Source organism: Triturus cristatus, chromosome 3_2 (genome assembly GCF_964204655.1).
Source record: "Triturus cristatus chromosome 3_2, aTriCri1.1, whole genome shotgun sequence".
Lineage (NCBI taxonomy): Eukaryota > Metazoa > Chordata > Amphibia > Caudata > Salamandridae > Triturus > Triturus cristatus.
The window spans coordinates 791,559,185-791,580,471 of record NC_140584.1 but is presented as its reverse complement, the minus strand read 5'-3'; the positions used below and the strand labels follow the sequence as shown (position 1 = coordinate 791,580,471).

General features: G+C 44.1%; 1 protein-coding gene across 2 annotated transcripts in view; it reads right to left on the bottom strand.

The window, feature by feature from the left end:
• The window catches only part of ADAM23 (ADAM metallopeptidase domain 23), a 731,894-nt gene that overhangs the window by 599,920 nt on the left and 110,687 nt on the right, over nucleotides 1-21,287 (bottom strand). For both annotated transcript variants that reach the window (XM_085648912.1, XM_085648913.1), the window contains exon 3: nucleotides 8,015-8,091. In XM_085648912.1, the coding sequence (XP_085505038.1) occupies nucleotides 8,015-8,091 (77 nt within the window). The remainder of the gene's footprint in view (nucleotides 1-8,014; nucleotides 8,092-21,287) is intronic.

Here is a 21,287-nt window from a genome sequence, read left to right as displayed (position 1 = left end):
ACTGGGCAGCAATTAGAGTATTTGATATTCTGGGTTCAGCTTGGGTGAAGAGGAGATTTTGGTTTCCCACTTCCTGAAAGTTTCTTTCTTGTCTCCTTCTATTTTTATACATTCTCTCCTCCTTCAGTCCTGCCTCTGGTCTTCGAATCACTTTGGGTCTCCCCTTTCGAACCTTTATCCTATTTTGATCTTCAGTTTCTAACAATGTAGTTTGTTTTTAATGAATTTCACTCTCTTCAGCTCGTCAGTTGGTGAACTGATTTGTTTCTATTGTGCAGACCTCCCTTCCTGAAAATCCTTGAGGATGGTTTTTATTTTGTCCAGATCTTGAAGTTCTTTCGGCATTTAGCAATGTCCATCATTTTCCCTTCCCCATCTTCTGTGAATGGGTACCCACTATATTCAATGGATGTAAAAAGAGCATTTTTGATGTATTTGGAATGTTCCAAAAGTGTTTGTCTGATCATCTTTTTGTAACTTTTATAGAAACTTGAAAAGGATAATAGGATTATTTATTAGCCATTAGTCCTTGGATTTTTTCCACAATAGCATTTTCCACAATAGCTTTCGCTTCCTCCTAGGCTTTTACTCCCTTTCCATGAGCATCTCCAGGATAGATACACAAGGCATGTGGCTAACTCCTGGGTGGAACTCCAGGGGTTTCCTTAATTTGAGATTTGAAGGGCTGCTACTTTGGTCCCTTCCCACACTTTTGTACAGTAGTACAGACTACAAAATCTATTATCTGAGGGTTGCTGTTTCGGACTGGGTGTACTTAGTTCTATCATGAATTACATTTTTTGTGTCACCAATAAATTATTCACTGGGTGTTGCATTAGTAAGTGACATATTGTGTGCATATTTTCTGGTGGTTTTTAGCACTGGTTAACCTTCTGTAATGACGAGTATGAGGGAAAGTAGAGTTAATGTTTTGATTACTTACCAGTACTCTTCATTACTACTAATCCTAATCCTACATCATCCTTATTACAGACATTACAAAAAGGCCATCATTCCTTGACTTCTTCTTTCGAGTTGGTTAGGATAAGCCAGGGCGCATGGTGGAAAGCCATCCCCTTTCTAGCACCCAGTTGAGCTGGTGTCTTTTCAACGTGCTCCTAAGTTCTTCCTGTCTGGAGAAAGGTTTATTTCTCAATTGATGACTTTGACGAGGACTAGTAAGATTAGGAGGAATGAAGAATACTGGGAGGTAATCAGATCATCAGTGATTCTGTCATACCAGTGCAGCTCAGATCAGTCAGATTCAACATTTCTGTTAGAGTTCTGGAGATTGGGATGTTATGCAGCCTGTCATTCTGTGGTCTTCCTATTTCTTATCAATGTTAAATCGTCTTCAAGTCAGAGATGTGCATAATTATTTGGCTGCCATAGTGTAATGGGTGGCAACTTCTTATCACTGCGAGATGTACATGTCTGTTCCCAGCATTTGAATAGTATAGTTGCACCATTTGTATGGTCTCATAGTGCTTTCAAAATCTGATGTGTGTGTACATAGAAGTTTGGGAATTCCTCACTGCAAAATGTCGGATTCTGAATACGACCACTGGTTTTCTCCTGCTGACCTCTGTTTAATGGCCCTGAACTATATCCACCTTACCTTGCTCACTAAAATCCTTCCTTTGCTGTTCATCAGATAAGTTATAGGTGAGAGGGCAGGTTAGGAATGGCCAGTGTGCTGAAATTCATTAAAGGACTAGTGTGCGGAAAAAAACATGTGCTGTAGACAGGCCTACAGGTCACATAATACATACTACATGGGCAGGTCCATTTACTGGGGTTCAATGGAGAAGTCGAGATGGTAGTGCAAGTTCTGCGCACGTAACAAGCTGTGTATCCTTGTGAGGCTGATCTATAGATGGCACACCACAGGAAGAGACGATGTGGTACAGAAAAGATGGGGTGGGCAGATGCATTAAAACCTAGCAATACAGCTACTAGGCCAGAGAGTTCACCCAATCTGGGTTACAGAACCCAGGTTCTGTAAAAGTAAAAACAGTATGTATGGCAGAGTGCAACAGGAACAACATCATCCAAAATACATATTCCTTAAGCCAGCAATTACATAGGATGAAGGGAGCAATCAGGTAGAGGAGACAGCTGCATTTATTGGAATCATCAATGGAACCTAAGGGCACATTTACTATCAAAAATGCTATGCTGGGTTGTGACAGCTACAAAGAGATGGTGCTGCTGCTCTCTTTTCAAGCGTTGGTGCACAATCAGGATGTTTGTGCACATATACACCTTTGCACCTTTGCACCATAGTGCAAATGTGTATGTGTAAGTCCAGCATAGGTTTTGCACTGAAAGGATACCCTTCTGGTGCAAAACACTACAGCCCAGATTTACTAAACGTTCACGCAATGCAGCAAGGAAACATTTTGTGCTATGTTGTGTGAAAGAGAGAGAGCAGAAATGCACCGAAGTTACCAACATATGGTGCACTTCTGCTCTGTCCTTGCGCTGGTGCACTTTTGGCAGCCTAGTGCCAATGCAGGCACCTTTGCTCTACGATGCAAGGGTGCGAGCGTTTTGGTCAAAATGCTGTTTGTGCAGGAAGAGATACCCTATTGCACAAAATCTATTCTTAGGTGCTTAATTCTTTTGTATGTTTGCAGCAGAATGCACCACACATGCAAAGAGAAACTAACAAGGAGCAATACAGATATTTTACCTCGTTTCAAAGCCTAATCTAGGCATACCATTTTCGTGCAAACATAGGCTTACAGACTTTAGAAAATCAGCAATTGTGTCAAACTGGAAAACCCATGCTCCACTCATGTAACATCTTTCCAACACAAAATATATGCCCTGCCTTGTATTTTATATTTTTTTCACACAGCCACACAGTTTGGGCTTTGGGACAAAAAAGTGGTGCACCACGATACAAAATGTTAGTAAATCTGGGCCTAGGTTTACACTAACTTTAAAACTTTTATCACTTTCTGTGTGTGCTGTACAGTGCAGAACAAATGCAAAGTTTGAAGAAATAAAAACAATTCTCCTACTTTGTGCTAGCCTTGAGGAGCTGTAATTATTTTTGGAGCAAGGCCCTATCTAGTGTTGGTAGTAGAGAGGGCTTTGGATCAACAAGCATTGGTTAGAGTGGGAGATGACCGCTTGATGTAAATTGATGCACAGCAGCACAAAGCACTACTTTGCTCTACCTTTAGGAATCTTTCAGCGAGGCAATCAAATTAGGCTATGGCCCTGCTGTTCTCTTCCAAAGCGCTGGCACTCATTCAGGCTGCCTGCTGCATAGGGCTTTTTGTAAAAGTCATTTGTGGTAGCATGAGAAATGCCTGCAGACCACTGATGGAACACTTCCTTGATGCAAATTAGTGCATAGCTCTATTTGTGGTACTTTTTAAATAGCTTTCCAGCGCAAAAATAGTTTGGACCGGAAAGAATTTCATTTATTAACACTTCGCGTCTGGCGCAAGGTATTGATAAATCTGGCCCCTATTGTAAGACTACAAGTTTTGTTTAAATAGTGCCTCTCATCGCGATAGGCTTCAAACCACTCAATGTAAAACCACTTTTAATCACTATTAGGTTCTAAATTCATACACACATTTGAAGGCACATCTTTCTCATGTTTATTTTGTCCCTATTGTGATTACATTCTGATATTTTGCATTGTCTGCCTCTTACTGTAGAATGTGGCATGGGACCCCTAGTAGGTATCTGTGGATTGAGTGGGAAGAGCTAACAGGGGCTATAACCCCTGCTGTTCTTTCCCCAGACACTTCAAGTAGCCGTGATACTTACCCTGCAAGGAAACTGAATAGGCACTGAGAAAAGAGACTGCAGGGAGCCCGTTCGGCAAAAGAAAAACAAGACAAAGCAGCATAGGCCAGTAAATGTCTGGCAAAGCACTTTGAATGAGGTTGACCTGGAGCAGCCCACGGCAGCAGGAGAATACGGTGCTATTCCCAGTGGCGGCTGGCATCTACAGGGAGAGGGGGCGGTAGCACGCACAAATAATATTTAAAGAAAAACACTTACCTGAAGACGAACACGACGTCCTCGGCACCGGATGTATTCTTTCTTCCACTGCAACCCAGCCACCAGGAAACTCCCTTGACCAATCTTGGCGCTGCTCTCATGCATCATGAGAGCACCGCCCTGATTGAGGGAGCGTCCTCACTCAACACTCCACGGCTCTCTGTATGCTTGCACTTGCTCTAACCCAACTGTCTTAGGACAGCTCAGTTAGAGATGTTTAAAGTTCTCATGTGTGGCTGGCGGTCGCAGAATGGTTGCCCAAAAAGACACACGTACTTTAAACATTGCATTGATAGACCCCCTCCTCCCTGCTGCTGTCACTCAGCAGGCCCCATCCTGCTCTGATGCTCTGTTCAGGATGGAGGAGGAAAAATAAAATGGGAATGAGTTACAATTGTATTTTTCATCTCTGGGGCTTTGAGGGTAATTTAAGTGGGGTGGTGCTCCTCTGGTCTACCGGAGGAGCCTCCCCTGGTCATTCCATGCTGCAGCAGACCGTGATCAAGGCGGGGGAGTGGAGTGAAGCCCTTTTAGCCCAATGGGCGTTTTGCGCCTGGCAATAATCTACTCTGAGGTTACATGGCCATTGCTTTAGTTTCAGATTATATCTTGCTGACCTCTGGGATATGGGTCTGCTTTTCCTGGCATATCTTTTTTGTGCTAACAACATGCTCTTTTGTTAGCTTATCCAACTGACCTTTAGAGTTTGATATCTGAACTTGATGAGCATGCTAAAACTAAGCAAACTGCAAATAATTACTGGAACATCATGAGTAGGGTCTTTGAGTGCAGGAACACAAGGAGACTTCCTATGTTTTAAATGATTTAGCCTTATGAGAGTCTCAGATATTATTACTTGACTTTTAGAGGAGGAAGTTAAATCAAAAGCACATATGAGGGAGCAAATGTATAAAAATGAAAATTTTACAGCTAAGGGCGGCTTGTTTTCTTCGCTGGTCTACCACCCAAAAAATCCAACTCACCTCATGGACAATCAGTGAAATTATTTTGTATATCTTTAGGAAAGAAGCGAATAAGGAAGATTATATCCATCTAGGGTCCCCCTGAACGGAGGGTCACCTTAGTTGCACGCTCTGATTAAACGTTTGTTACAAGTGCAGACAGGACAATCATATGAGCTGTGAACATTGCTGCCATGGAAGACACGGGGGAGATCCATGTTGGAGGCTTCAGGAAACAGTAAGATAGTAGAGGGGCACACAGGGGGCTCCCAAAGTCTGATGCTACGCAGGACCCACATTTGACAGCTCATTCCGACGCAAACTCGCCAGATCTTGCTCTGGGATCAATCGCTCCACATTTTGCAGAAAAACATACACATGTGGGTGCTGATTAGTGTATCCTTCTTATGTGGCTTTCAGCTATTATCTGGACTGGGTTCAATATCTAAAATGTTGCTGTAGTTTACCTTTCCTCCTCTTTTCTCTTTTTTGAGCATTGCGACTGCCACTGCGGCCACGACTCCTCAGCTGATTTGTTTTCTCCCCGCTGATCTGACTCTAGATCCAGCAGGTTGACTGATTCTTCTCAGGAGGACACTGATTGTTGTTTGCCATTCAGGGAGAAGAGAATGCAGAATAGGTGTTCCCGCCTACGCTGCTTTTATTAAGACTTATGGTAGTCCATAGCAATTTTGAAGGAATGACATTTGATGAGAGTTGCAGCTGAGACAAATAGAAGCAGTAGCATTGGAGCCTCTCTGTACATAATGCGTTGAACTCTCTGTGCCTTCTTCAGAATCTCCTCTTGGACCTTAAAAAGGTGGACACATCAGTACATTCGAGGTCGGATTGTTCAATATTTGATAGGATGTGAAAGCCCTATGAGTACATTACACTTCTGTGGTTGAATCATTTGAGCACTGTAGCAGAGTGAGGAAGAGGCCCAGGATATAACTCTTCAATTCTGAAGTTTGAACATCAGTGGTTATGTCACTAACGAGTAGGTTGTTACTATTCGATCTGTTTACCTCATCCCACAACTTATTTGAAAGATATGTGTGCCTCTTTTTGAATTCTTCTACTCTGATTTCCATTTTCTCTCATCGGTCTCTTTCGCCGTCATTGTCTCCAGTTGGTCCACCCTGGTTTCAATTGCCTGTACTTTGTGGTCTATTTCAGCTATTCTTTTTGCAAACACCTGGCACAGTGCTCCCATTTCTTTAAAGAATCCTAGAATCGGGAGATGTAGATCGACATGTGTGGATGGTGTAGGCAGATTCTCGCTGTTAGACATCTTTGGGGGGCAGAGGTCAGCTGTTGACCTCAGTGGTGCTTCAGGCAGTCTCTGGTAAAAGCATTCAACTCACCTCATGGACAATAAGTGAAACTCTTGTTTGGTTTTGTCTCTCAGAGGGTAGTTGGGCCACAATGATGTACCCCTATACCGCAGTACCGGATCAGGATAAACTAAGATGCATTCAACATGTCACTGAAAAACATGAGAAAAGATGAACTGAAGGCTGAGAGCATATTGACTTTCCCAGTCTTGGCGTCTGTATATAAGCTATGTGACAGATACACACTGAGAATGCACTGACACAGGGTAGGAAGGCATATATGAAGTTTGAATGCAAAGATACAACATTCCCATGTACAGATATGTGTTTAAAATATTACTCTCCCCATAACCTATTGCAACTAAACTGGCTCCTCCTATGGGCCCGCACCTTCTTCAAAACCAGCTGCATCATCTACAAAGTCATCCTGCCTACCAGGCTGAGAAGCTCATCCTCCCCAGTGGCTCTGAGCGCAACCACAGCCAGGACACCATCAGACTGGAGGTAAAGAACTGCAAAAAGAAAGAGCAAGGAAACAGACCTTCTCTGTGCACTCATGATCTGGAGCAACACACCTGTATCCACCAGGACTGCCCTAGTTCCAATTTGGGAAAGTGTTGAACACGCACCTCTTTAAAGAACACCACAGCATGATGCAGAAACAGTCCACTTCTGTCCCTACAGCCAAAGAACCTCTCTAGTCGCTCTTTTAGCGCTGTACAGTGTCTTTACCCTTGACACTGCACAACACTCTGCTGTCTTTTGCCTGGGTTTGCATCCCTTTTTATGACATACTTAACCTGATTGAGCAAGGGCCACTCAGATGCCACACAGGGCCATGAGGGTTGGGGTCATTGTCTGCATCTAGACCTTTGGAAAAACAACTCGTCATCCCCACAGCCACTGGTTTATGACTGCCTTGGGGCAAGTCTAACCATTCTTCCTTAATACCTTCACTAAAGGTGAAAAACCAACATTTAAAGTAGGTGAAGGGCAAACAGCAAACCTCACGCTTTTCCATTCTGTTACGGGTTATTCAAAAGTGTTTTGTGATTGATCAGAATAGAATTTCATTCATTCAACGTGTGTGGCTGCAAAGAGTTCACGATCATCTATATATATATTAACGAGTTTAACACCAGCCGCTCATTGCGAGATCAATGCAAATATTTCCACAGCTGCTTTGGCTCTTCCTTGCTGCATCAAGGGGGTATTGGGGGATTCTGACAATCATGAACCAGTGAAGGACAAACTGCATAAGTTTAACTCCTGTGGCATAATGAAAGACGCGACTATACACATCACCTCACATCAGCGATGGCCCCGCTACAATAAAAATGTTGTGTCTGGAATGATGTGTCTGGAAAATGTATTTTCCAGACACTGTGAAAACCGAGCCTCTGTCATATTTTTGCTGCACCAAATTGTATATACAGGGTGTAAAATACGGATTTTCAGAATTTAGGCAAAATACTGGAAAATGACCATAAACACAGAAATCAGGAAAACTAAATTAAGTAAAAAGTTGCTCAAGGACAAATGCCCTGGCTCCTTTTTTTGCACGGATGACCCGCACTTACCTTCCTCTGTTCATCTGGTCTACCCTTCATATTTATAACATAGCATTAGCAATGCGGGGATAAAACTGTGTGGATTAAAAAACAAAACCCAATGCCACGTACTTACTTATTTAACGTGAGATCAAGGACGAATCTGGAGCCGAATGCTTCAACCTGGAAACTTGCCTGGGCAAGATGCACCGCCTGTCAATGAGAAAAGGTAAGTGAGTGAGCGCCTGCAGTGAGAAGCAGAAACACGTATAGCACACGGATCCTACCCATCCTTTGTTGCTGGACATTGCTACGAGAACATCAGATGATTCCCTGCCTAGACTGAAAAGGTAATTTGGGCAGACGCAGAGGAAGGGACACGTCATGGCTCCTCTGGCATCTCATTGGCTGTGCCTCTGTTCTGGTCTTTGAGAGGTGCTGGTATGCCAGCTAGTCTTCCAGCTTGCCTGCAGATAAGTCTGCTTTTGCCCTTGGGTGTCCACAGAATATTAACAGGAAACAAGATATAGGACTCAAGTTACTGTCCCTATCTGAATTACAAGTTCTGTGGGAGCATCGTGGTCTGGTGTTTTTTACTCGGACACTTCAGCTGTTTAAGCACTAGATGAAATAAAGATCAAAAATACAGGAATCGATGTGGAAACACCGATTCCAATGTGTTATTTCCCAAACAAACTGGGCCAGTTCATTGTCTCAAGACCAAAGTCACAAGGGTATTTGTGCATGTAAGTTCACATTAAATGTTTAAATGACTTGATTAACCATGCAAAGAGAAGGTAAGTAGGTGTGTGCATTAATAGATTATTTCCAGTTGCCAGCCCTTTGACCAGAACAAAGATGACTTCAGACTTAAACACAGCATTTGCCCATTTGGATCAAGATTTCGCTTTGATATTGATGTGCTCAGATGAGGACATCCCAAACCTGAAGTGCGCGCGTAAAGCACAGACAAACTACAATCTTACGTCATTGACCTCTTGCATGATGTGCACTATCGGCCCTGCAGGGCGAAGACTATTGTTTTAATCTATTTATTTTAGAATAATGACAGGCATTCATCAGTAAAAGTGGTGATGTGCTCTCTCACAGACAACTTTTCTGCAGAAAACCAAATGGCAAACTTGTTGGACTTTCTTGCTATTGCTCCAGGATGGGCGAAGACCTGTGGGTTTCTCTTTTCTAAAGTTGAAATTAGGTTGTTTAGTTTCAAGTACTGGCCGAAGAAATGTGTCCACTTTCACAAAATCTTTCCTTGACCCAGCAACCCTACTCCAACCTAGCTTGAATTCATTCTAACCGCTGCAGCTACAAAACGTCTGATACTAGACCGTGTTTCTGATGGCACTGAGTCTAGTCTTATGATCGGTCCTGCATGCACAAACCAATCTCATAGTGAAGAGCAACATAGGTATGGGAGTCAAGGTTAACAGTGAATGGTATGATAGACATGGCAAAGCTTGTTGAAACTTCAACCTGGAAGAGATCATTTTAGGACAGTGATAACCCTTTATTAAGTTGTCTCCTGAGGCGTGAACATTAGGGATGTTATTGTGTAGTACAATGACCCAAAATGTAATCACCGCTGGTGATTATTAGTCTTGTTGCCCTCTTAAAATTTGAAAAGACAGCCTGAAAGCAAACACTTTCCTCTACAACACTCTATGCACAGTCTAAGCTATCTAAATATAATTTTAAGGATACCTTCTCACAAGCTGATCTTTTCCTGTCTCCCAAGAGAAGAAGGTATTTAGCTCTGCCTGCAACAAGAGAGGGTGGCTTATGAGAAATAGACAGAAGTTGTCTTTCTTCTACTTTTTGTGAAAGTCTAGGGATATTTCTTGAACAATTTCCAAGATATATAAAATTACCTGTCTTTTAGGACTCAGCATCAGTTACTTTGAGATCAACGGGAAGCGGGTTCAATTGATGCTCTAGAATGTAATGTAGAAAGCACTTTTAAAGCAGCAAGGAAAACAGGGGGTCAGAAGGCATGTTCTGAGAACTATCGCAGGAACAGCGTTTGTAGGATTTCCATGACTGCAGCTGCTTGTCAAAGTGGTACTTCTAGAGAGATTGCGGTGAGGACCTGTGTTGAGTTTCATCCCTCTGCAAAACTAATGACTTTGAGTGATGGCCGTATTATTACCACTACTTGTTCTGAAATTTTTTAGAGCTATTGTTGTTCCTTGGATTAATTCAGTGAACATGCAGCTATTGCTCCTTTTGATATTGTATTAATTTAATTCCAAGATATTATGATGCCAATGAGAACCACTGATTTTTAAGAATATGATATGCCCTATTTGCCAAGGATTAAGGGTCCCCCTTGTTCTTGCAAGATGTTGCAAAGTCGTCCTGTGCCCTGGAGCACTCCCATTTTCTTCTGACTGGTACCTGTGGTAACTGACTCTGACTGACCCTGAGCTCTGCCTAACCAGGCCCAGGGCCAGTGCTATGGTGAAAACACTGAATAAAAACACAGTAAAAACACTTACATTAGGGTTCACTACGGGTTAGGGTACCCCTATGATTGGCATGACCTACCCTATAAGTCCCTAGTACATAATAAGGCAGGGGGATTAAAACTACCTTTTAGTCCCTAGTATATAATAGGGCATGGCTGTTTAGAGACCAGCAGCCCTTTCTGAACTTGCATGTGTGCAATGCTGAGAGCCTGAGGTCATTTTAAAAGCAGCCCTGTGTTGCAAGACTGCTTTTAAATGTAAATTGATCCCAAACTCGACTTGGGTTTGAGGGGCACTTACAAATTGATAAACTACAATATTTTGACATATTATGTACCCCCAAGTTCTCCCCAGGTGCCTAAGGGGTGAAGAGCCAGGTACTAATAAAGGAGGTTTTATATGCCCTCCATTGTAGTAAAGTGCTTCTCAAAATCCGCTTTTGTGCTCGGACCACTGTGGAGGGAGTATCTACATTTCTTTGTATATTAAGGACTCCTAAAGTCTCCCCTAGGTGTCCCAGGGGTGGCAGGTCATGTAGCTATAACCAGTGTCCTCATAAAAGATGTTTTATAGGCCCTGGTATTGGTGAAATTGGACATTTCATTTTCCCATTGTAGATTCCCAGCCACATAGGTTAACATAGCAATAGTTTATGAACTCATAACTATCGCTAGGATTTCATGACAAATACAATTTAAGGGTTTAGGAGAATGATATGGATAAATCCAACAATATGCTATTGCTCTGGAGAGTCTCCAGCGCAGGTCATTGTCATCCAGGAGACACATCTTCTTGAGGAGGAGACCAAGGAAATCTTTGAAAACCAAAAATGGGTAGATTTCGTCATATGTACTAACCAGACGGCTAATATGAGTGGGGTTCTGATTCTTTTTAAAAAACAAGCCAATGTTCAGATTTTACAGCATATGGTAGACCCATGTGGCAGATGAGTGATACTGAAGGTGACCTTAAAGGGCATCCTCCTTACCCTGATTAGCTATGACGGTCCAAATCAAGACGACCCTTCATTTCTTAAAACAATTTTTTTGCACCTCCTAGATTTCCCAGAACCGGTTATTATGGCTGGAGATTACAATATTGTTCTCAACCATAGGCTTGATTAATCGGCTGGAAGTAGAGCGGCTGCCCCCTCAAGATCTAGAGTGTATCTTCAGACCATGATGGTGCAAACTGGCTTATGTGACGTATAGAGAGAAAGAGCGGGACAGCAGCTGGGAGTCTCATATCAAAATTCTAAGTACAGACACAAATCTAGAATAGAATACATCCTTGTCAGTTACAGCTTAAGGGGCAAGGTGAAAGATATAACCTACCTGCCGCCCCATCTGTTAGGTCATTCGAGAATTTTATTAAATCTTGAGGGGCTACAAGACCAGCAGTTCAGAGTTTGGTCTTTTGATCGAACATTATTCCTGGAAGAGGAAGAGATGTCCTTCCTATCTCGGGAAACTGAATTCTTTTTGAAGACTAACATGGACACACAACTATCACCATGGTCTGGGACTCCCTGAAAGCTTTTTTAAGGGGCATCATTACCAGCAGGTTGAGCTTTAGGAACTACAAGTATAGAAGGGAGATCGCATCATTAGAGGCAGAAATGAAGGGTGTGGAGGCAAAATTGAACAGTCAGGATGTCTTGGGTAGGCAGCAAGAAGATCTGAGCAAACGTAGTAAATTAAGGGAGCAGTTGGAGAGTATCCTTCAAATAAGACTTATGCGCAGATGGTAGGCAAGTAAGATCACCCATTTTGAGTATGGGGAAGGGGCAAGAAAACTCCTGACGTGGAAAGCAAAAGCAAATAGGCTACGCAACCAGATTAAGGAGATCACTGCCGGTGACGGGGCAGCTGCTTTATCTTCAGATGATGAAATTGGTGAGGCCTTTTTTAAGTACTTCCAAGACGTATATCAAGAAGAATTGGAAGAGGATAGGCCTAAAGTCAAAGATTGGCTGGATAGGACCACATTGACACAGATGAGTCCTAAACAACAGGAAGATTTAGAACAGGACATCTCCCAAGAGAAAGTGAGGAAGGCTATAGCTGCCTGTAAGAGAGGTAAAGCTGCGGGGCCTGATGGGCTGCCAGCAGAGTTATACAGGTCTTTGGGTGAGGTGATAATCCTGACTCTGACACAACTTTTTTAAAAGATACTAGCAGAGGGTCTTAAGCCCCCCTGGTCGTGGAATGACGCTACAATCATCTTGATCTTGAAACCTGGCAAAAATCCAGCGAGCTGTGTGTCATATAGGCCCATTTTGCTCTTAAATGCGGATTATAAAATCTTTGCTTTGATCTTGGCAGCCAGGTTGGGGTCTATTGCCGGAGATATCCTTCACTCGGAACAGAAGGGGTTTGTAAAAGGTAGACATCTAGCAGATCTCACATATGACCTCATTGGAGCAATAGATATTGCCTCTACCTACTCTCTCCCTCTTGCAGCCTTGACTCTCGATGTCAGCAAGGCTTTCGACAGGGTCATTTGGATCTACCTGTCAGAAGTCATGGGGAAATTCAACTTGGGTAAAACATTCTGCCACACTATCCAGATGATATATCAAGCCCCGTCAGCTAGGATGCTCGTCAACGGTAACCTGACGCAACCATTTTGGATCACCAGGGGTACCAGGCAGGGCTGCCCCCTTTCCCCTCTCCTGTTCGATATGTATATCGAGCCTTTCGCGCAGAGGCTCAGAGAAGATCTTAGCATTGTGCCTTTTAGATATGGAGAGTGGGAGAGGAAGGTGGCCCTGTATGCAGATGACATCTTGGTCCTTTCGGCAGACTTGGAAACAACCTTACCGGCAGTGATCAGACTGGCACAGGAATTCAGTCAGGTCTCAGGGTATTAGGTGAATGCCGGGAAGACTGAGATCATGACGTGGAACCTTGAGAGTAGTCAGCATCAGGCTAGCCCCAGAATGAGATACCTGGGGGTTAGAATTTTCCAGGACATAGACAACATTGCAGGTGACAATCTAGCCCAGGTGTCAAAGGAGTGTCAAAAACAGATGAGATCTTGGGCCCATCTCCCTTTAACCATTCTTGGGAGGGTGAACCTAGTCAAGATGGTGGTGCTACCCAAGATAACCCTTCTATTTAATTCAATTCCCCTACATTTTGATAAACCAACAATTGACAAGCTCCAGCAGGCTGTAAATTCCTTTATTTGGGCATACAGAACCACTAGAATAGCCTGGAAGAAGCTCAGGCGTAGGAGAGAGAACGGTGGTCTTTTGCTACCTGACCTACAATATTATGCCTGGGCCTTTCAGTTTTCACACTCTCGGATGCTGTTAAAAATGCCTGTAAACACCGGGGCAGGAGGCATGTTCTTGACTATGTTAAGAGGGCCCAATCTACCTGATGAGGCCTTTTTGTTTAAATTTGGGGTACCAAAGTTCTTTAAAAAGGTTAAACTTAAAGTTCTCCTGGCAATGGTTAGAGCATGGGCTAGACTAAAGCGTCTTGTTGGCCTTAATTATTTTTATAGCCTAGCGCCACTCTGGGATTCACCTGGCGTGCCGGAATGTCTTCAGGATAGGCTTACTTTACCACTTAGAGAAGCAGGTATGAACGTATGGGGAGATCTGGTCTATGAGGGTACTCTCATTCCATGGGAACAATTAAGAGAAAAAGTGGGAGTGGGCCTTTCACAGTTCAAGTACATCCAGCTGGGTCCAATCACAGCAAAGCCAGAAAAAATCGCAGTGTTCATTTGGAAGATGTTCACTCCATACTTCATGGAGGAGGCCATGGATGGTGAATTTAAACTCGCAGATGAAGTATGGAGCGAACATCTTCCAAATGAACACTGCGAGTAACTGTGGCAGAATTCATTTAAGACTCTCTTCAGCATAGTAAAACCAGCTTGGCTGAAGAGAAACCACCTATGCACAGTACATAGGGCCTATCTTTCCTCTCTAAAGCTGTCTAAATGTTCAAATGGGACCCAAGTTAGCTGAAGGAAGTGCGGTCTGGTTGAAGCCTCAGACATACATATGTTGAAAGTCTGTCCTGCCATTGCACTTTTTTGGGACGAAGTTCAGAAATCTCTTGAGGGTATTTTGGGATCCCCAATTCAAATAGACTTGGTCCTGATAATTTTTGGCATCACAAATGAAGTCACTGGAAAAACTAAATCTTTATTATTTTATGCCATTTTGCTAGCTAGGATGCAAATATGCAAGCAATGGAACAAACCCTCCCCTCCTATGCAATTTGACTGGCTGGCGTCGATGTATGAGACATCTAAGATGGTCCTGTCCAGAGCCTGCAGTTCTAAAAAGAAAGCATTTTGGGACTTGTTGCTAAAGTGGGTCAGGATATGAAAGACAGGGAGGTATATTTTTGTACTAACTGAGTATTTAACATCTGGTCCTATGATTATGCCTCCTTGGTACTCTTCGCACCACGTTGGGCACCCCCGCTCGTCTGCCAACGAAGGTGTCCATCAGGCTCTTGTGGGCCTAGTTGAAGAGTAACCCTCTCCCCCAGTTTTTGGGAGTAGTAACATTCTTGTCTGACAATGTACCCATAGGATGAAGGCTCCGTGAGATTCCAATTTATTGCCTATCCTCCTTAGGCCACCAAGTAATAGTAGAGAAAGACTGTTTGTTCAATGGGGTTTGAAGCGAATGAAGACAAAAAAAAAACACAAAAAAAATAATATGCTATTGCTGAATTCATCATAAAGAATATAGAAAAGAAGTTGTAAGACTTTCTTGTCTGTAAGCCAAAATGCAGCTTTTCAGTGGTATGCCGTGATTGGGCAGAGTTAACAGGATTAGCCAGGCTGCTTTGATAAAATGATAAGTGGCTCACCCCAGAGAGGGGAATCTAATGAAAAGACCCCTGCTGAAGAAGAATACCAGAGCAGGGGGGAGGGGTATGAAACTATAGGGCTTCAAAGAAAAGAAAGGACAAGCAGGAATAGCCAGGCCCATCTAACCCCACCTTCTTTGACCCAGCCAGATGGCAGACTTAAGGAAGGAATTTTTCAGATGTCAGTTGGTTTATCTAGCTCTTGCTCCTCTGTTGAGACTTCAGGCATAGTGAACTTTGGGGAAACAGTGCTTTCTAGGAGACCATTATGCCACACTTTGGAGGAATTGATCATGCTCTGGGGTGTTGCCCTGAACCTCATTGACCCTCCAGCTTGACCACAGAGAACATCGAATACGTATCTGAGAGGGGCAGAGCCTCTCAGATTTGCTGCTTGAAACTAAGAAAAGAAGAGGGGTCCATGCTGGAAGTTTGATTTGCACCAACCAGGCCCTGCACTCTGACTGACTGCGCCTGCTGCACAATCTGGAACTACAGCCCGTGGACCTAACTTGTTTCAAGAAGACTAAAGAGTGGACTCCCTGCAAGCTACAGGTTAACAGAGCTCACCTGGATCATCACCATCAAGAATACCCAGCCTGGAGTGCGTCCAGAAGATTTGTAGGAGTTTTGTCCAAGTAGATTGTGGGAACTGAAGTACCAAACTTTCAAGGACCATCTTGGAGATTCCAGACTCTTGGGTTGTATTTTGGACACTTTGGGACCCCCAGAGGAACTTCTGAAGGAAGTTCCAGAAGTTTGGAGAACTTTGGAGCAACTTTGAAAAAAATCTCCATTAGTGGACCGACTCAACCTGGCAAGCCAAGCCGGCGAACCTCAACCGTGAGCCCTCCTGCCCTGCTGGTTTGTCCTGCTGAAAAGCTCCAGAGGTCAAACATCCAGAGTTTGACTGGGAGTTCCGTGGAAAGCAAGCCAGCAAACCCTCAACAAACCCAGCCTGGTGAAGACCATTTAGGGACCCCGGTGGAAAAAGCTAGAGAAAAGTTTCCCACAAGAGTTAAGCCGCCCACTTTCAACCATGAGCCGGCCTGGGTCTCTGGTTCGTCCTCCTGAAAAGCTTCCATCTAACTCGCACTGGTGGAGAGCATTGAGGGACTCCAGCAGAAAAAGCTCTAGGAAAGTTTGTAAGTCAGAAGGTAAAAACTTCCTGCAGCCTGAAACTCAACATGGACAAGACGGAAGTGCTGATCTTTGGAAACAACAACTCTCTGTGGAACGACACCTGGTGGCCCTCCGAGCTCAGGCCCACACCCACACTGACAGACATCCACAATCTTGCCATCATCCTGGACAGCAAACTCAACATGAAACACCAGATCAACATAGTTAGCTCTGCTTGCTTCCAAATCCTTCACTTTCTCCGAAAGATCTGCAGATGGCTCCCCGTGACACCAGGAAAACTGTCACCCAAGCCCAAGTGACTAGCTGACTCACTAAGGCAGCGCCCTCAATGCAGGAATCGCCACCCAACTACTGAAGAGACACCAGACGATGCAGAACTCGGCTGCCAGACTCATTCTCAACCTCCACAAATTGACCCACCTCACCCACCTCAGGAATCTCCACTGGCTCCCTGTCCAGAAAATATGCCAATTCAAGATACTGGCACATGCCTACAAGGCCCTCGAAGACCAAGGACCAGCATGCATCAAACACTGCCTGAATTACCACCAACCCTCCAGACACCTGTGCTCCCCTTCCTCATACTCGCTCACACTCCCCGCATCTATTGAAGTCACAGCGGAGGATGTTCCTTCTACTACCTTGTTGCAAAATCCTAGAACGATCTTCCCCTCCACCTCCGAACAGCATCCTCTCTCCTGGAATTCAGAAAAGGGCACAAGACCTGGCTCTTCGACTTAGCTCAGCAGGATTCTAGCACCTGGAAACCCTCAAGGGTGATTAGCCGCACTCTACAAATCCTGATTGATTGATTGAATAAACATATGATACAATTCAGAATCTCCTGGGAAACATGGTGGCCACTGATCTTGCTAAATCATTCTTATTACCCACCAACTCTGCAGGGAAGTTATTGGAACAGTTTTTTCAATCCATTTTGCTCACTTGATGCCTATACCACTACCTTCAACTGACCACCTCCCAATCACCTTCACAATAAGTTGTGCCTGCATGGCCAATTATACAATAAACCTTTGACTGGTTAAGGTCATCGTTGAATATAATTTGAGAAATGCCCTATACATCCCTCATTAAGCCTGCAAAATGCTTTTAGAAAAAATAGCCAAGTTCCTCTGCAGTAACATAAGGAGAATCTCATCACAGCAAATATGATTCTTTCTTCTTCCATGCCATGTATTACACTGACATCTGCTTTTACTGAGCCGATTAAATAAGAGTTCCAGCTTCCTGTGATTACGACCTCAGTGAAAAGCTTGTAAAGAGGCATTGATTCGGTACTCCAAAAGACCCCTTTTAACCCAAGCACTTAAAGGATCCCATTCTATTTTCTACAGCAGCATGATCTGACCTCTACAAACTGATATGATTCTCTGGCAACTGGCACAGTTCCTACAGATTTGCGGTTGTCGCACTGCATTGCTCTTTAAAACACTAGTAAACCTACTGATTCTGCCAATTACAGGCTAATTTCTCCTCTACCATTTCCAGGCACTTAGCTGGAGGAAACACGTCAGGCTTTTGATGAGTCTACAGTAATGTTCTATTCTTGCTAGACATACTTTTACTCAGGAGGTACAAGCTCATCAGCTGCAACTGACAGCACCAACTATTGCATCACATTCCACTTCTTTAAGAATATGGAGTGACTGGCCCACTTCTGAATCAGATACAATTTTTCTCTTCTCCATTGTCTACTCTTCTGACCTTCGAGCCAATGATGAAGAAAGTGCATTACATACCGAATTCTGATTTCTTTATTGCTTTTATGCAATCATTATCTTGAACAGTGGTCCCTCTTCTACATACAATTAAAATATAGCTTTTTATCTATGCCAATGCTCCACATGGGTCTCCAATCCTCCACTACATGGCAATGCATTACCTGATAATAACTTTAAAAAATATATAAACCATCCACTCTTTTTTTTTTATAACAATTTTTATTGAAAACAAAAATCACAACAGTTCAGCAATTATGACACTTAATTAGCCCCACCACTGGCGGAGTATACCTTCTGGCATTGGAGACTACAGACAATATATTCAGGGCAGTAGGCAGTAAATCAAACCAATTAGTGAAGCAGCATAAAGGTGGTTCCATGCTCACACAAGGGTCGGGGAACCCCCCACCCACAGCGTATGTCCGGTGGCCCGAAGGTTTCAGGTCACTGCGCTTGCCCCAGCCTTATCCAGTGCAGCCAGTCTCTCCCTCCTTAGTCCCACAGTAGGAGAAATACAGAGGTCCCCCCGATACTTGTTCCAACGTCCCCACTTGTGATCCCATTTCCCCGGGCATCCTCGACTTTTGTATACAGTTTTCTCCGCCACCATGGCCTGATCCATATCAGTGGCCCAAACACGCAGCTGTGGTATGGCATCTACCCCCCACTTCTGGGCAATATTCCTCTTTGCAATGGCCCACCCCATGGCTGACCATGCCTGCTCCGCCTGGGTAAGGTCTGTAGCTTCCCAAATGTTAAGGAGGCAGAGCTGGGGAGAGGGGGATAAGGGCTTATCTATGGACCTCGCCATCTGTAGGGTGACGTCTATCCAGTACTGCTGAATGTGGGGGCATGCCCATAGAATATGTAGAAATGTACCTATCTGGTGACAGTGTCGCAGGCAGAGCGTATCCAGTCGCCTTCCCAATTTATACAACAGTTTCGCATCAAAATATACAGGATGCAGAATTTTGAGCTGAACAAGGCGAAGTCGCATCGGCATTGCTACCTCTTGAGGGGAAGCTAACGCTTCCGTCCAGTCCTCGTCAGCCATTTCCCCCAAGTCCGTCTCCCAGCGAGCCCTTATTTTCCGCATTGGGTCGGTTCGGTTGTTAATTAGCTTCTTATACGTCAAGGAAATAGCCTTGCGGTCCATTGGGTCCAGCAGCAGCCTATCCTCCAAAGGAGAGTAGTCTGGGAGGGGGGCACCAGCAGGAAGGGCGCCATCAATAGCATGACTAATTTGAAGATATCGAAAATACTCTGACGGTGCGAGCTGGTATTTAAGCTGGAGCTCCATGAATGTCGCCTTTTTACCTTTGATCCATATATCCCCCACCGTAGAGATACCGATCAGGTCCCATTTGTCGAACCCTGCACAGGTACTCAGCCTCCCCAGGCAAGCAGGCTCCCAGAGTGGGGTGGCCTTAGTCAGCCGCCCATATCAACCCATGCACCGCTGGAGCCTGTGCTAGATCTCCACCGTCCGGGCAGTCGGGCCAGTGAGACTGAGGTTTTTATAGTTTGAGTATAGTGCTCTATTATAACCTCCCCTTCCCAGGAGCCAGCGATCAGTAGGGAAATTGGGATCATCATGGGACCTGAACACCCATCGGTTAATTGCTATCAATTGCGATGCCTGGTAGTAAAGGCGTAAATCCGGCAATCCAATTCCACCATCATTCCACCCCATGGTAAGTTTCTGCATAGCGATTCGGGGCGGTCCGTTATCCCATAACAAGTCTCTAATTGCAGCCTCGATCTGCAAAAAGTAAGATTCGGGAATCGGATAGGGCGTATTTTGCAGAGCATAGAGAAAGCCTGGGAGGGCAAGCATCTTAAATAGGGATGCACGACCCAATAGTGTGAGGGGCAATGTCTTCCAATGAACCACGTCTGCTTTGAACCTCTGCAATGGGCCCAATAGATTTCGATCATAAAATAGGGTGGAATCTAATGTTACAAAGATACCGAGGTATTGGAAACCCTGTGGCGCCACCGGTATGGTGTAGCCTTTGGGACTATGTGGTGGGTCACCCCAGAGTGGGTACATCTGGGATTTGGACCAGTTAATCTGGTAACCGGAATGGGCCCCAAAGATATGAAAAACATGAAGTACACGACGGACCGAGCGCGCCGGGGAAGCTAGATATAACAAAATATCGTCCGCATATAAGGAGATACGGTCTTCATGATCTGATGTCCATTTAAAGCCTCTGATTTCAGGGAAAACCATCCACTCTTGAGTGTCAACCATTTTTTTATTAAATCTAGCAAAAATCCTAGATTTTTCTTACAAACCCAAATAGACTTCTATAGGATGCAAAGATCTGGCATTCCAATAGGAACTTGAGACACATATCTTCTTAGGTTGCTACTGGACAGACACTTAATCAACAGATAACGGCTTGCCCTTGTACCTGCATTTTAACCTTAGTGGTGTATGTTGTACACTTCACTACTTTTCCTTTGTTCATCAAGCCAGTGAATTGAAACTCATATTTACAAAGTTTTTGCATCTGGTCTGTGTCGCTTTTTTGACACAGCCCCCAGCAAAAATGTCTTTGGTATTTATAAACCATGCACATGTTGGTTTGCCTGGCTTTGTAAGAAAAACTAATGCAAGAAAGTGCATTGTGATACCTTGCAATACTAGGAATTCCATAAGTGGCTCATGAGTGTTCCTGTGCATCCACCCATGGATTGTGACATGCTTACAAGAAGATGTAGACATGGGCTTGCACCAAAAGGGTGCACCTGCCCGAGGTTGGCATAAAGAGAAGAAATGTTTTGATTTCTGCTTACTTTTTCCGCTTTGCAAGTGTGCAGCATTGTGCAGCACACATACAAAAAGAAATATCCCTAAAGTAAAGTCTTTGTGCAAGACGGAACACCTTCCTGCACAAACACTATCCTGACCAAAACGCAGACATGCTTACACCATGGTGCAAGGGTACCTGTGTTGATGCCTAGCAGCTCAAAGAGAGCGAGCAGAATTGCACCATTTCCTTTTTTCAGGTGATGCAACACAGCGAAGTAACTTTGCTTGCTGCATTCTGTTGCAAGACTTCTTTGTCTGCATCTGAATGTTTTCATAACCCACCCCAGCCGGGTGTGGTTCTCTTCCAGTACCCCAACTGTTTATTCTAGTCTTCCTCTTTCTGCAAAGATGCTCACAGACCTTTTGGCATGTA